The 14031-nt window shown below is 38.2% G+C and overlaps 1 protein-coding gene across 4 annotated transcripts in view; it reads left to right on the forward strand.

The window, feature by feature from the left end:
* GUF1 (GTP binding elongation factor GUF1) overlaps window positions 1-14031 on the forward strand; it is a 23963-nt gene continuing 9932 nt past the window's right edge. For 2 of the 4 annotated variants that reach the window (XR_015803079.1, XM_014871087.2), the window contains exons 1-13: window positions 1-225; window positions 1797-1908; window positions 3359-3507; window positions 3702-3782; window positions 4111-4188; window positions 4888-4971; window positions 5430-5494; window positions 7280-7483; window positions 8956-9095; window positions 10270-10393; window positions 10761-10893; window positions 12307-12450; window positions 13213-13346. Coding sequence is in view for 3 of the 4 variants with exons in the window: in XM_014871087.2 (XP_014726573.2) it covers window positions 91-225; window positions 1797-1908; window positions 3359-3507; window positions 3702-3782; window positions 4111-4188; window positions 4888-4971; window positions 5430-5494; window positions 7280-7483; window positions 8956-9095; window positions 10270-10393; window positions 10761-10893; window positions 12307-12450; window positions 13213-13346 (1583 nt within the window). In the remaining variant the exon portion in view is untranslated. Of the gene's footprint in view, window positions 226-1354; window positions 1401-1796; window positions 1909-3358; window positions 3508-3701; window positions 3783-4110; window positions 4189-4887; window positions 4972-5429; window positions 5495-7279; window positions 7484-7824; window positions 7971-8955; window positions 9096-10269; window positions 10394-10760; window positions 10894-12306; window positions 12451-13212; window positions 13347-14031 lie in introns of those variants that run through there. The other 2 variants (XM_088163315.1, XM_088163316.1) reach the window with 2 other exon arrangements.

Raw genomic sequence — 14031 nt, forward strand, 5'->3', positions numbered from 1 at the left:
GGGGCGCCCGTGGCCGCTGCGCTGAGCGGGGCTGAGCTGGGCTGAGCGGGGCTGAGCGGGGCTGGGCTGAGCGGGGCTGCTGCCAGCGGCATGGCCCTCGCCGGCCGGGCGGCGCTGCGCTGGGGGCCACGGCTGCCGATCCCCTGCCCCGCCGCCGGCCCGCTCTGCCGCCCGGGCTGGCTGCCCGCGGTGAGGTGCGAGCGGCCCTACAGCTCCCGCGGCACGGTGAGTGAGTGAGCGAGGTGAGCGAGCCCCGCCGCCCGGGCCGCCCCCGGGGCCGGCCTGCTGCCTGTGCCGCCTCTGCAGGCAGCCCACGGTGCCGGCCGGGTGCGAGAGCGACACGCCACTCCTTGGGAGAATTGCCTTGCTGGGGTTCAGGGCTTGGCGTGTCTCAGTTCTAGGGGCAGGTTAACAAAGGAGTGTGCTGCTGGTAGTGGGTACAGAGAATGCAGAATTCACGGGCCAGAAGGACATTTGACAGAACTCCCAGGTTAGGGATGGAACTAGCAAAGCCAACTCAGCAAGTGTGCTGAAATGGGCTCTGAAAAAAGGTAATTCTGGCAAGGGGAGATCGCAATCAGAGACCCAAGAAACGCAACGACTCAAGAGAAAGAGACCATGCCGGCTACCTAGCATAAGAAGTGAGGGAATCTTTTAACCAATAGAATATTAATTACTAAGACAACTATGTAACTTCTAGGCAGTGAACATTAATGCCTTTGTTTGCTAAAATGTATAAATAGTATGAACTCTTGATTGTTTGCTGGCTTTGTGGATTTTCCACCCAGTCCCCCTGTCTGCACAGAACAATAAATAAATCAAGTACTTTGACTTTGTGTGTGAATTGGCGTCTTGCACCCTGTGTGGAAGAATCTGTGTTGGCACAACACTCTTCTCGGAGTAGGAATTTCCTGCTCCGGGGCCTTGTCTCCCTGTGGCTAAAGCAGATCCTGCTTTTCCAAGCCGAGACACCTATGAGGGATTGGCAGAAAACGCTAATGAATGCTATGTACTGATGCTAGCAAAGAACACCAGGTTTACTAATTCCTTGCTGGCCCAGAGCTGTGTCCAGAGCCCGAATTAGAGAGATGAGATCTGTGTGTTGCTAGCATTGGTGGCCAGAGTTTTTCAGGAAAGTGTTGCTGATTGCTCTAAGGGGTCTCCTGGTTCCTGAAGCTCAAAGCTTTGAAAAGCAAGGAAGCCACTTTTCTTCAAAATATCTTATTACTATGAATGAGCATGAATAACAAAAACAAAAGTTCATTAGTGTTGAACCTTTCTATGTCAGGCTAGTTTTCTGCATTTTTAAAAATTTAGCCAAGATAATTGTTAACTGTAGCATTCTTTTCCACAGTCCGCTTGCTCCTTATGATAAGGTCACTGCCACCTGAGTCTCTTAGGTAATGGCTCTTTATTCATATCATGCTTGTGAAGAATAATGTCCTTAATGGCCCCCTGAATCCAATTTTCTTAATCCTTAAGTTTAGTAGTTTCACAAACATGAAACTGTAAAACAAAACTTTCCAGCTCCCTGTTTATATAAGGACATAGTACCTTTGACACACTTTCCAGCATACTTCATGATTTTTTAAAGATTAAAAAAATATGTCGGTATGACTAAAGTGAAATACTGGCATTTTAAACAATGGTGACAATTTAAGTTCTTGTATGTCTGTTCAACTTGTGCTTCTTCTGGTGAAAAATTAATTAAAATAACTAATTTGTTATTTTAAAGCAGTCATATTGTATATAGAAACTGTAACCATGATTTATGAAAAGAAATTCCTGTTTTTCAGGAAAAATTAGATATGTCGATGTATCCTGTTGAAAGCATTAGAAACTTCAGTATTATAGCTCATGTAGATCATGGCAAAAGTACACTAGCAGACAGATTGCTGGAAATTACAGGTAAGCATTCTCATTTTATACTGCCTTTTCTTGACATGGAAGGTGGCATCTTAAGTTTCTGTACCTTTGATTACTAAGATTTCTAATATTTTTGCTCTTCTAGTGTTGCTTTTGCTTTTAGGCTCTCAGTTGTGTAGTGTTACAGATATATGGACTTTGTGGTTGAGGCCTGCCTACATGTACGTGTAAGGAAGTGTGTAATTAATTTAAAGAAGTACCTATTTTGGAAGGAGACTGTTATAAATGAGAGAAAAAAGTCTCGATATTCAGCAAAATTTAGATTGCTTTATTTGATACAGAAATGCAAGCAGCGTGCTGGGGAATGCGAGGGGTCACCGCCCACTCCACGCTCCCCTGAACCTTGGTTTGCAGCCTCTTCTTATACTGTGGGCTCTCGTTGTTCACAAATTCACAAAACCTTTGGGTGATAATCAGTCACAGATTGCCATCCGGTCCTTGTAGATGACCACCAGGGAAGTTCTGGAGGTCTGGTCTTTGTAGATAACCACCAGAGAAGTTCTGGGAGTCTGGTTTTTGGGATAGGCAGTATTGATTAGACAAAGGTAGGAAGGGCTTTTTGGGAAGTCCGATTTCGTAAGCTGGTAGCCGATACAACTTACTTAAAAAACATAATATAATATAATGTAATGTAACATAGTACAACATAATTTAACATAACAAGGTGATTTTAAACAGAATTATTTAATCATATAATTTCCTTTATCTAGTGTCCATGCTTCACTTCAGAGTTTAGTATTCTGGTTTATGCAAACCCCAATGCTTTTGTGATTAACACGAATCTTTTATCAATTGTCACAAGACTGAAAAGGAGTTTACTTCCTTGTGCAAGATGTCAGTCCAGCCATTCCAATTTATGATGTTTACTGCCAGTGGTTGAGGTGGACAGAAGGACAGTAATGTCATGACCTGGGAGTTCTGGACTCTCATTTAAGGGTGAATGAAACAAAACCAGGGAGGGAAGCTTTTGATCAAAGTTATTTTTTATGATTACCTGCCATGTATCACTGTGAGCACTTTTTTTTGATGCCTATGATGGAATGGGGTTTTGAATTCAGGTCTGTCACTCTATGCTGATGCTCATCTTGCAGTTGAGATTGATTTTAGAGCTGTAGGCCACTCCTCTGCAGTGATAGGTGAAGTTTCCTTAAATGTCAAAATTACTTACAACTGAATGGAGTGTTTGTTTCTTCTTAATCTCTTAGATGATGTTTTCTATCCTGCTTATTCAGGATAGTATTTTGTGTAACTTTATTGTGTAAACTTTATTTGACAAATGTAAAGAGTTGATGTACAGTTTTGTTTTTGCTTGAAAATTTTAGTTTAGCTTAATTGTATGGAAAAGCGTCATTAGCTCTTGGTTAACTCTTGGTTAAATGCATTTACAAGATATATGTAGTAAATAAATCTTTTTTTCTTTTCTTATTTTTAGGAACAATTTCTAAAACTGACCGTAATAAACAAGTGCTGGATAAACTTCAGGTGGAACGTGAAAGAGGAATTACAGTTAAAGCACAATCTGCATCTCTGTTTTACGGTCATGAAGGAATAAACTACCTCTTAAATCTTATTGACACGCCTGTAAGTTAAATGTAAACAGTGTTGAAATCACACAAATCTTAATGTCTTTATAGTTGAAAGTGGAGATTTATGGCTTCTTGTGTTTATTCAATTCCTCTTTTATAAGAATGAGAACGTATATACAAATGAAAACAACGTAGTACAGAAATCTTTGCAAAAATACCTGAAATTGTGAACATTTGTTTTCTCCATAGGGCCATGTAGATTTCAGCTATGAAGTATCACGGTCACTATCTGCCTGTCAAGGTGTCATACTTGTAGTGGATGCAAATGAGGTGTAGTACTTCATTCTTGTTTTCTATTTAGTATTTCAGGATTTCCTTAAGCTAGAGGGAAACTAGGTTGTGGGTTTTTTTAGTTTTTCTGGCAGTGTTTTTGCCCCTGGTCTATCTCCATGAACGTATTATGTTGCAGAAAAAGAGTAATGGGATTTTAAAGTAGTTGCATGTAGTCAGTCACCTTTTATTTATCCATCTCCTAAATGAAAGAGTTGATAGAATAGCCAAGTAACCTTGAATTGTATAGTATGCCTTAAAATACTCCCCAAAATCACACCAAAACTGAGGAAGTTTCTGTGTTAAACTTTAAAATGTTATTTTCTAGGGTATTCAGGCTCAGACAGTAGCAAACTTCTATCTTGCCTTTGAAGCACAGCTTTCAATAATTCCTGTCATAAATAAGGTAATAAAGTTTTTAGTGTTTTCTGTTAAATACTTGGGTTGTTTAAATGTGTATAGTGCTGATCAGAAATGTAACCTTGAAGATAATTATATAACAAAGTAAGTTCTTCATTATAATATTTATAGGATTTAGATATAACATTATTAGAATGTAATAGGAATTTTCTGTATTTGCTGCCTGTGTAAAAATTTACAGTAACTCTGCGAAATTTTTAATTTAATGAAATACATTTAGGTATTTTAAAAATGTAGCACTTCAGAAGATGCTTAGTGGTGGACTTTGCAGCGCAGGGTTTATGTTTGGAATTGGTGATGTTAAATATTGAGGAAATGACATGAGTAGGAACTCAATATTTAAAAAGCAGAGTAAAATTTAAATGGAATTCTAAGTGTTATTTTCTGTACAATTTTGAGGGCTGTGTTATTGGAATCAGAAGATTAATTACTGCTCAGCCTTATGTTAATTGCTTTTTGTAGATTTATATTGTAATTTATATTAATATTTGTTCCTATAAACAGTGTAGGTAGCTCTTAATGATTTCAAAGATTTTTACCAGCTCTTGTAGAAAGGTGTTTTCCTAAAGACACGGTATTTACTCATAAATACATGAAGGTTCTTTGTTGTACTTTTGAAAGATACAGTACTGGATGATGTGGGAGATGTGATTGCTTTTATATTTAGCAGTTTGTTATTTTGCAGATAGACTTGAAAAATGCAGACCCTGAAAGAGTTGAAAAACAAATTGAGAAGCTGTTTGATATCCCTACAGATGAATGTATAAGGGTAAGATCTCAAAGTTTTATAATATGGCTGATAATATATCTACTTTGTAACTAATGAGTGACATGATTAAGTGCTCTCTGTCCTCCTATTTTTGTCTGACATAAGAATTTCTTTAAAGCTTTTCTCCTGTAAAAGTGGAGAAAATTAGCTTTCAGCTAAAAATGCTAGTATTTTTTGAGGAATGGAATCTGAGATTTTAAATTATTTCTCACTGTCAGTCCGTAAATCGTTTTTGTTTCTATCATAACAATAATTACCATTCACAAAAAAACCACCAACAGTATAATTTACAATCCAAGAACCATTATTTAGTAATAGCATTCTAGAGTGTCCTTTTGAGTACTTTTATGGCTACTGCCACTCATAAAATGGGTGGCCACCAAAACTGTCCAAGTAAACATGACACTATTTAATTAATAAGTGTAAGACTTATAAAATTGTTGTTGGATTTGTTTTAGATTTCTGCTAAACAAGGAACAAATGTTGAAAAAGTTCTTCAAAAGGTTATTGAGAAGATCCCACCGTAAGTCTGTATTTAATTATGTATCTAATTAACCTTATAAGGTAATTAGGAAATTATACATTACATTTATATGGTATTGTCAGCAGTTTTACACTTAATATGCATCCGATTTAGAGAAAATACTTTATAGAGAGATATAGGAGAAATAGAAGGAAAATAGTGACTTGTACTTAAACAGGAGAGGTGAATTGATCAGTAGTGAGGTTGAAAAGCAGAGGAACGTTTTCTTCACCTCTGTCTTTACCAGCACTGTTGAGCTTTAGGCCTGGGGAGCAAAAATGCAGGTTGATGCACAGACCCACTGTCAGCAAAGAAGGAGTGGGTATGTGAACTATTACAGGAGCCTGACCCCTACACATGCATGAGCTCTGATAGTATCCACGTGAGGATTGTAGGAGAGCTGGCTGTGTTCTTGCAAAGCTCTTTGTAATCTTTGAGAAGTCATGCAGATAAGGGGACATCTCAGAAGAGTAGAGGAATGTTAATGTCCAATTTACAAGAAGGGCTTAAAGGCGGATCCAGGAATTTATAGGCCCATCAGTCTTACTACAGTCCCTGAAAATGATATAGAACAAATCTTCCTGGGGGCTGCCACAAGTCAGATGAAGTAAATAATTGGGAAAAGCGAGCAGGGATTCGCCAAGAGTGTATCATGCTTGACAAACCTGATCACCTTCTACAGCAGAGTAACCTGCTGTGTGGTGGGAGTGGTAGACACTGGCTACCTGGCTTTCTCTATACCTGGATCTTTAAGGTTTTTTATAAGGTTTCTCACAGATTCCTGGAGAAACCACTGGAGTCTGGAGTGGTCTGTGTTGTGGGTAGGGAACTGTCTGACAGGCTGCACCCAGAGTGTGGTAAATAGTCCTTTTCAGACTGGCCACAAGTAGGGTCTGCCAGGGATCAGTATTGGGCTCAATAATTATCATAAATTATCTGGAAGTTGGGATGTGTACCTTAATGAAGTTTGCCAGCAATACCAAACTGAGAGGGGAAGTAGACAATTCACAAAAGCAGAGCTACTTTGCAGGAAGACCTAGATAGGCTGGAAGAGTTGGCTAACAAGAACCTTATGAAATTCAACAAAGGCAAAGGTAGTGCATCTAGGAATATGTAATTCATGAATGCAGCACAGACTGGAATCTACCTAGCTGGGGAGCGGCTCTGTGGAAATGGACCCAGAGGTCAAGTCAATGTGAGCGAACAGTGTGCTGCTGCAGCAAAGAAAGACAATAACATGCTGGGTTGCCTCAACAAGGACATCACCAGCAGAAATTAAGAACTCGTTATCCCACTCTGCTCAGTGGTGGTTGGTCCACTTGGGATACTGGTGTTCAGTTTTGGTCCCTGCTATGCAGAAAACGTGAACAGACTGGAGAGGGGCCACAGAAGAGCCACAGAAATGATCGTAAGACTGGGCAGCCTGCCCTTTGAGGAAAGGCTGAGAAAACTGGAAATGTTTGGCCTTGAGAAAAGAAGGCTTAAGGGAGACCTTTTGCCATGTTCTGATATTTAAACAATAGCTACAAAGAGCCATTGGACTCATCTCTCCAGGAAAGTGGTGGCTTCCCCAGTGTTGGATACTCTCTGGTTTGTTCGAGTAGGGTGCTGGGCCATATTGTTAAGCCTGTGATTTTGCCAAGGGAAGTTGGATCAGGTGATCCTTGAAATCCCTTCCAACCTGGTATGATTCTATGAAAGTGTTTGGGGTGGGCATGCTTGCTCATTCAATACTGAATGGAAACACACTGCATAATATATTGCCTTAATTTTTTTTGGTGACAGACCTCAATGTAATACTGCTGATCCATTGAAAGCCTTAGTATTTGACTCTACCTTTGACCACTACCGAGGTGTCATCGCTAACATTGCGCTCTTTGGTGGGGAGATTACAAAAGGACAGAAAATTGTGTCTGCACACACAAAGAAAAGATACGAAGTTAATGAAGTCGGAATTCTGACTCCAAATGAACAACCAACACATAAGCTGTAAGTAAAAACTTCTTACAGTGAAACAAATCATATATTGGGGTAAGCTACAATATCCTGCATTTCTGTTTGATTTTTGCTTTGAGAGGTAAAAACTTGGAGATGTCTAGGTTTGTTCTTGTTCTTTGGTGGTGGGTTTTTTTATACTTACTATTTGCAATTTAATGCTCTGTGTAATTATTTATTTTGGGCATGCTGAGGCAGAAGGTTTTCGGGAGTGGTTTTTGGGCATTGCTGTGGGAGGATTCCATTATCTTCTGTAGTACATGGAGCATCTGGACAGCTAAGTGTTTAAAGGCCCGTGTTCGATATTCTTATTCAGCTGTCCAATTTATTTCTAGGAACTGCCTTGTTTGAAAGTGGAAGGGAATGGGGCTTCATCTTAGTTATTGCTGCAGCATATTTTGAGGGTGGAAAACTTAAAGTCCATGAATGCAAAAGCTTCCAGAAACTGGCTTCTCAATGGCAGCAGTGGGAAGAAAATCAGGTACTTAGAAGTAGTGGAGAAGTTTTACCAGTTTGCGTCCAAATACATGTTACTGACTTTACTGAGGGCATTCTCAGATTATATTACTGTGTCTGGTGGGTTGAACAGTCACCAACCCAGCCAGCCCCTTCCTCACTCCCCCAACCCTAGCAGGATGAGAATTGAGAAAGTACTTGTGGATTGAGATAAAGACAGTTTAATAAATGGAGAAAAAAAAAGAAATAAGTGATGCAAAGACAGTCCATTATTCACCACCTCCCTCAAGCAGACTGATGTCCTGCTAGTCTACAAGTAAAAGCTACCTTGGAAAGACTACACTTCTTTTTTATTGCTAAGCATGATGTTCTGTGGTATGGAATGCCCTTTTGGGTCTGGTGTCCTGGCTGTGTCACCTCCCAGTCTCTTGCCCAGCCCCATCTGTTTGTTTGCAGAGGCACAGTGAGAAACTGAGAGGGCCTGTTCAGCAATACCTGAACATTGGTATGTTATCAGCACTTGTTTTAGTCACAGTTCCAAAACGCTGCTTCATGCAGGGCTGCTTTGAAGAAAGTTACTCCATCCCAGCCAAAACCAGTACGCTATGTTTTATTCAGTATTTACCATGTATTCCCCTCCTGTTAGCATAATATGCTGATGGAAAGTATTTGTCTAGTGGTGTATGAGACTTGCTGTGCTGGCAGCTGGGAACTATTCTGATTTCTTTGTCTTAGGAGCGTCTCAAGGGTCTAGCTCCAGCTTTTAGACTGGGAGCAACACAGTATTAAAAATCTAGGATCATAAATGTACTGTTCAGCTGTAACAGAAACAGAACTAGTTGAGAGTGTTCACAACTCAGAGGTGAAACAAATCTCCCTTCTGGGCTTTGGATCTGGGCTTTTAAGGGGGTGATTTATTTGAATTTCTGGCTGGGCTAAATCAAGTAGGAAGATAGTAGAAATACTGCTAATGCCAACAATCATGTCCATATAATAACAATTTTATTTAGCTATGCAGGACAGGTGGGGTACCTGATTGCTGGAATGAAAGAAGTAACGGAAGCCCAAATAGGAGACACACTGTTTTTGTATAAACAGCCAGTGGAGCCTTTGCCTGGCTTTAAGTCAGCGAAGCCAATGGTTTTTGCAGGTGAGGAGTAAATCAATATAAAGTGGAGCTACATTTTTTTTAGTGACAAGAGTAAGAGCTGTTAGAGCTTTTAAAAGAAGACATGTATATTAAGAGTTGAGAGGATTATAATTTTAGCCAAGGTGTGTCACTTATGTAGATTTGTGTGTTTTCCCTGTGACGTAACAGGATTAATAATAAAGCTGACTGGTTTTATATGAATACAATACAAACATATTTTTGCCTGGGGTTATTGTTTCTAATGCCAGTAAACTCTTAATAGCTGGACAAGAAGGGTTGAAATGAAAAAAACAAAAACAAGAGGGAGTTCTTTGTCTTGATACAGGTTTCTGTATTTTTGTAATGTGTTGGTTTTTCTTCTTTTAAAACTTATCAGCTGTTTCATTTTTGTTAAATGTGGTAAACTGCCAGAGCTAATATTCAGAATGATCCTGTAAAATATTTGACTTTTTGAGCTTAAATAGTTCCATTGAGCTGTTGCTACTAGCTTCAGTAACTATTACACATGCTACAGAAGAAAAAAAAATTTTAGAAGAAAATTCTGTAAATAATTTTCTAGACTTGAAAGCATACTTGAAGCAGTATGTAAAACTCATTTGAACTGTCTCATGGAGACTCAGTGAGTGTTGAAAAGTGTAATCTTGTAAATAATGTTTTGTGTGCATGTGTGTTGCTTCTTGATGTAGATGACATTTTTTTAACATACAAGGATGAGAAAAGTGAAACAGTAGAATCTATATCAGGCAGTAGTAATACAAATAGCTATTTTTATTAATTTCAAAAGAAAAAAGAAGTATTTACAACTTTGAAATCATGCTTTTTATTTTTCACTCACTCTTAGCTTTGAGGGAACATCTTGTGAAGTCTATACATTTACAGTGCAAAACAGTGATTATACTCAACTCCTCCATAAATGTGAAGGATTAGATGAGTACAGTGATCCTGCCATTATGGTTTAGATGTCAAGTGTGAGGTAATCTAAAACGTTGTTATGTTTTGACTAATTTTTCTTTGAGGAATAAAGAATCCTCATGTTGTTTTTCACATTTTAAAACAGATGGAGCAGAATTCTTGATTTTATTACTCTGTTAACTGTAAGTGGCATATTTGAAAGCTGGATGCACAGTAGCTAAAGCTCTTTGTCACATCACTTCTATTTACTATATTTTGACAGGAATGTATCCAATAGATCAAACAGAATATAATAATCTCAAAAGTGCTTTGGAAAGGCTGACATTGAATGACTCCAGTGTAACTGTTCATCGTGACAGCAGCCTTGCCTTAGGAGCTGGATGGAGGTGAGGTTTTCGTGCTGCTTTCATTTTTGAAACTGTTGATAAGTTGAGAATGCATGTTTAAGCAAACTGAAGGTAGAATTACACTTAATTCAAAATTAGGAGCTGTAATTCAAATTAATGATAGATAAAGATCAAAAGCATTTGATTTTCTCATATTCTCTGTTTGCATAGAGCATGAAAACTTTTGTGCTTAGTAGTTTTTGTTCTCCAAGACTTACATTATTCAACTGTAGGGTTATTTGGTCTCTTGGAGGTTGTTTGTATATTGCTATACTAGCACTGTAAACATGCTGGAGGGTGAAAAAGACTGCTGTGAAATTCCAGGGGGTACACAAATACTTTTACCAACAGGATATTTATTTTCCAGATTGGGTTTCCTTGGTCTTCTACATATGGAAGTCTTTAATCAACGTTTGGAGCAAGAGTATAACATGTCTGTTATTTTGACTGCACCTACAGTTCCATATAAAGCTGTTCTTTCCTCAGCAAAGTTGATAAAGGTATGTTAAATTCATTTAAAAAATATGTAAATAGCAGTTTAAAAGCTTCCTATAATAAGCATCTAGAGTCTCTTTTTAAATATAGGTTAGTACTGTATTTTATAGTAAGCATTAGAAACGCCAATATATTACTTGACTAGTTTTCAGTTTTTTTAAAGGATGTTAGCTGCTCTTTCCCCTTTCATTTCAAGCACTCTCTTTTTATGTCATATACTTTTCCTTGCAAATATGAGTATAGGACACATACCTTGCTATATTATTTTAAGTGCTTACTGACTGGACTGCATTAAAAGCAGGTGAAATAATCTTCCAGGCTTTATCCATCAGAAAACATGAACATTTCTAGGAATAGCTTGTAATGATACTGTAGATTGACAGGGGCTGGTGAAGGAAAGTGAGATCTTTTGATCAAAATTAAATGGGTGTGTGCTAACTTCATTAAACTGGGTGCAAATAGTATTACTGTGTTTGAGTTTTAGAGAGAAAAAGAGATGGACTTAGAGCATCTGGTGACAGAGGAGGCTGCAAGTTGACTGGCTGATTATTCTGTAAATTACTAAAAACTTGTATAAGAAAGGTTGCTCTATTTACAAGGTGTGAGGCACAGACCTTTTATCTCTCAGGTTGTTTTGGCTTTTTACTCAGGCAGTATAGCAGCTGTGAATGAAGCAGTCAACACCTTTGGTGTGTAAGTGATTCTGGACTGTTGATGGGGGATTCTTTTCAAACAGTACTGGAAGTTGGGTCCTTGTCAGTGGAAATGATGTAATCACTTGCTTTGGAGGAGAAGTTGCATTTAGACAATAAGCAGCATAACCTTCCTTTTACCTCAGAAGGTTAACTCCAGCCCTTACTGGGATGTTGGACTGGAAAAAGTAGGTAATGAAAGCACTTACATAGGAATCAAAAACTTAATTTCTAAATCCACTTCAGCATGTGAGGCAGCTTGAACCCAAAGTTCTACTTAGAGAACAAAGTCCCCACCACTGAACTCTAAAGTGTTTAGAGCAGGTCTGTTGAAGCTTCAGGATCTTCCTTCTTACTTCATCCTGATCCACAGTAATAGTAACTGAGAGGATCAGGATGAAGTAAGAAGGAAGATCCTCAATTTACAAGGGAGAAAGAGACCTGGAAAGATGGATAGAAAGGTTTTTTCATATCTATAATTTCCCAAGTAAAAAGCTAATTTCTATATAATGATGTTTAAGGATATGCTGATAAGGGACTTCTATATGTATTACAGAAATCTCTTCTGAAATCATTCATGTTTTAAACTTGGGTTGCATAATGCACCAATATTTTCAGGCAACTGAAACATTTTTTAGCATTTTTTCAATGCTATATTTGTCTCCTTTGCTGTTCATTTTACTTACTCCTAAAGTTACAATATCTGATTTATTTGCTTGTTTTCAGGAGTATGGAAAAGACCAGATTACTATTATCAACCCTGCTCAGTTTCCTGATAAACTTTCAGTATCAGAATATTTGGAGCCAACTGTTCTTGGTACTATTGTAACACCTCAGGAGTATATTGGGAAAATAATAACCTTATGTCAGGTTGGTATATAGTTTTAATTTTTTTCTTTGCATTTTTAAGCTCTTCACATCATACTTGAAGTGAAGACACTAGATAGTATGATAATAGATATTAGTACTTAATACTGATAAAAAGTCTGCAGCAGGGGAAAAAGATATATTGGTTTTTTTAGAAATATATTCATGGAAACACAACTTCTGCCAACACTTCTGACTATGTATCCATGTATTTTTTTCAGTACTTCGCTGAAAGTAAATTTAGGATAGTGGTGGCCAAACACATTTGCCTAACTGTATTTGGAATACTTCTAATGTTTTAATGCCATGCATATTGTGTTTATATTATTTCTTCATAATATTTTTCTTAGCTTATAACATTCCAAAATGCATAATACAAAGCAGTACAGTACTTGTATGTCAATACAGTAAGGAGTAAAATCTATCAAAAAGAATTCCTAAAATAACTTTAAGAACGTGCTCCTGGGAGGAAAGATGAGCCTGCAAGTCCTACTGTGGCAGCAGTAAGCAGATGCTCTTAAGGATTTCAGAAATTCAGCTTTTAGAGAGCAAAGGCTTGAGTTGTATGTCTAGTTTAGTTATAACCACTTCATCTGTTACAGTGCAATTTGTCCTGAGACTTCAGCAAAGTACCAATAAGAAAGTTACATTGGGGCATAAATACAGGAATTCTCTTGTATAGCTTGACTGCTGTTCATTTTAGTTTGCTTTGTATGTTTTTGTAGAAAATTTCAAGGGAAACTGAAACAATATTTATTTGTCTAGGATCGTAGGGCAGTCCAGAAGGATATGCTGTACATTGATGAAAACAGGGTTATGCTAAAATACCTCTTTCCACTGAATGAAATTGTGGTGGATTTTTATGATGCTCTTAAGTCTCTGTCTTCTGGCTATGCAAGGTAACTACCTCCCTTGTTCCCCCTTCTCCTTTCCCTACCCTGGACCCTGAAGAGGGGTGGCATGGTGAAAAAAGGCCTCAGGAACAGCTGTGGAAGGGCATGAGTGAAGAATATTCCTTTATGATGGTGCTGCAAATCTAGCCTCTCCTCACCTTGAGTGGATTAGTTTCTCTGTGAAAATGGATGGAAATAAATCTGAAAAACATGAAAAGGATGTCACTACCTAATAATCATTGTCCTTTGCAATGTGTGTGTTTTTCAAGGGCACCCTCTGGCGTGGCACTGGCTCATCTATATGAATAAGACTTAAATGGTCTGTCCTTGTCTGAAGTGACACTGCACAATTTTTTTTTAATGGAATCACTGAAACTGTACTACTTTCTGTATGAACTGTCTCTTGGTGTAAAAAAGAAAATAACCACATTGATTATTTAAAGCTAGTAAAAACAATGTGGTATTTAAAACAAACATACATGCTTTATTATGTGAAAAAAGAAAATTGTGTGTATTTTGAGACAAAATTTTCTATTGTGGGTGGCTGCTATGAATTCAGAGTCTAGTACAGTGCTCAGATGTTTGTGCAGAGCATTTGAGAGTTTAATGGAAGGGAAAACGTTGCATAATGATGAGTTTGTGCCCCAGGAGGCTCAATAGCTGTCACAAACCTGGTATGTTGGGATGTCAT

The sequence above is a fragment of the Sturnus vulgaris genome, chromosome 4 (genome assembly GCF_052056855.1).
Source record: "Sturnus vulgaris isolate bStuVul1 chromosome 4, bStuVul1.hap1, whole genome shotgun sequence".
Lineage (NCBI taxonomy): Eukaryota > Metazoa > Chordata > Aves > Passeriformes > Sturnidae > Sturnus > Sturnus vulgaris.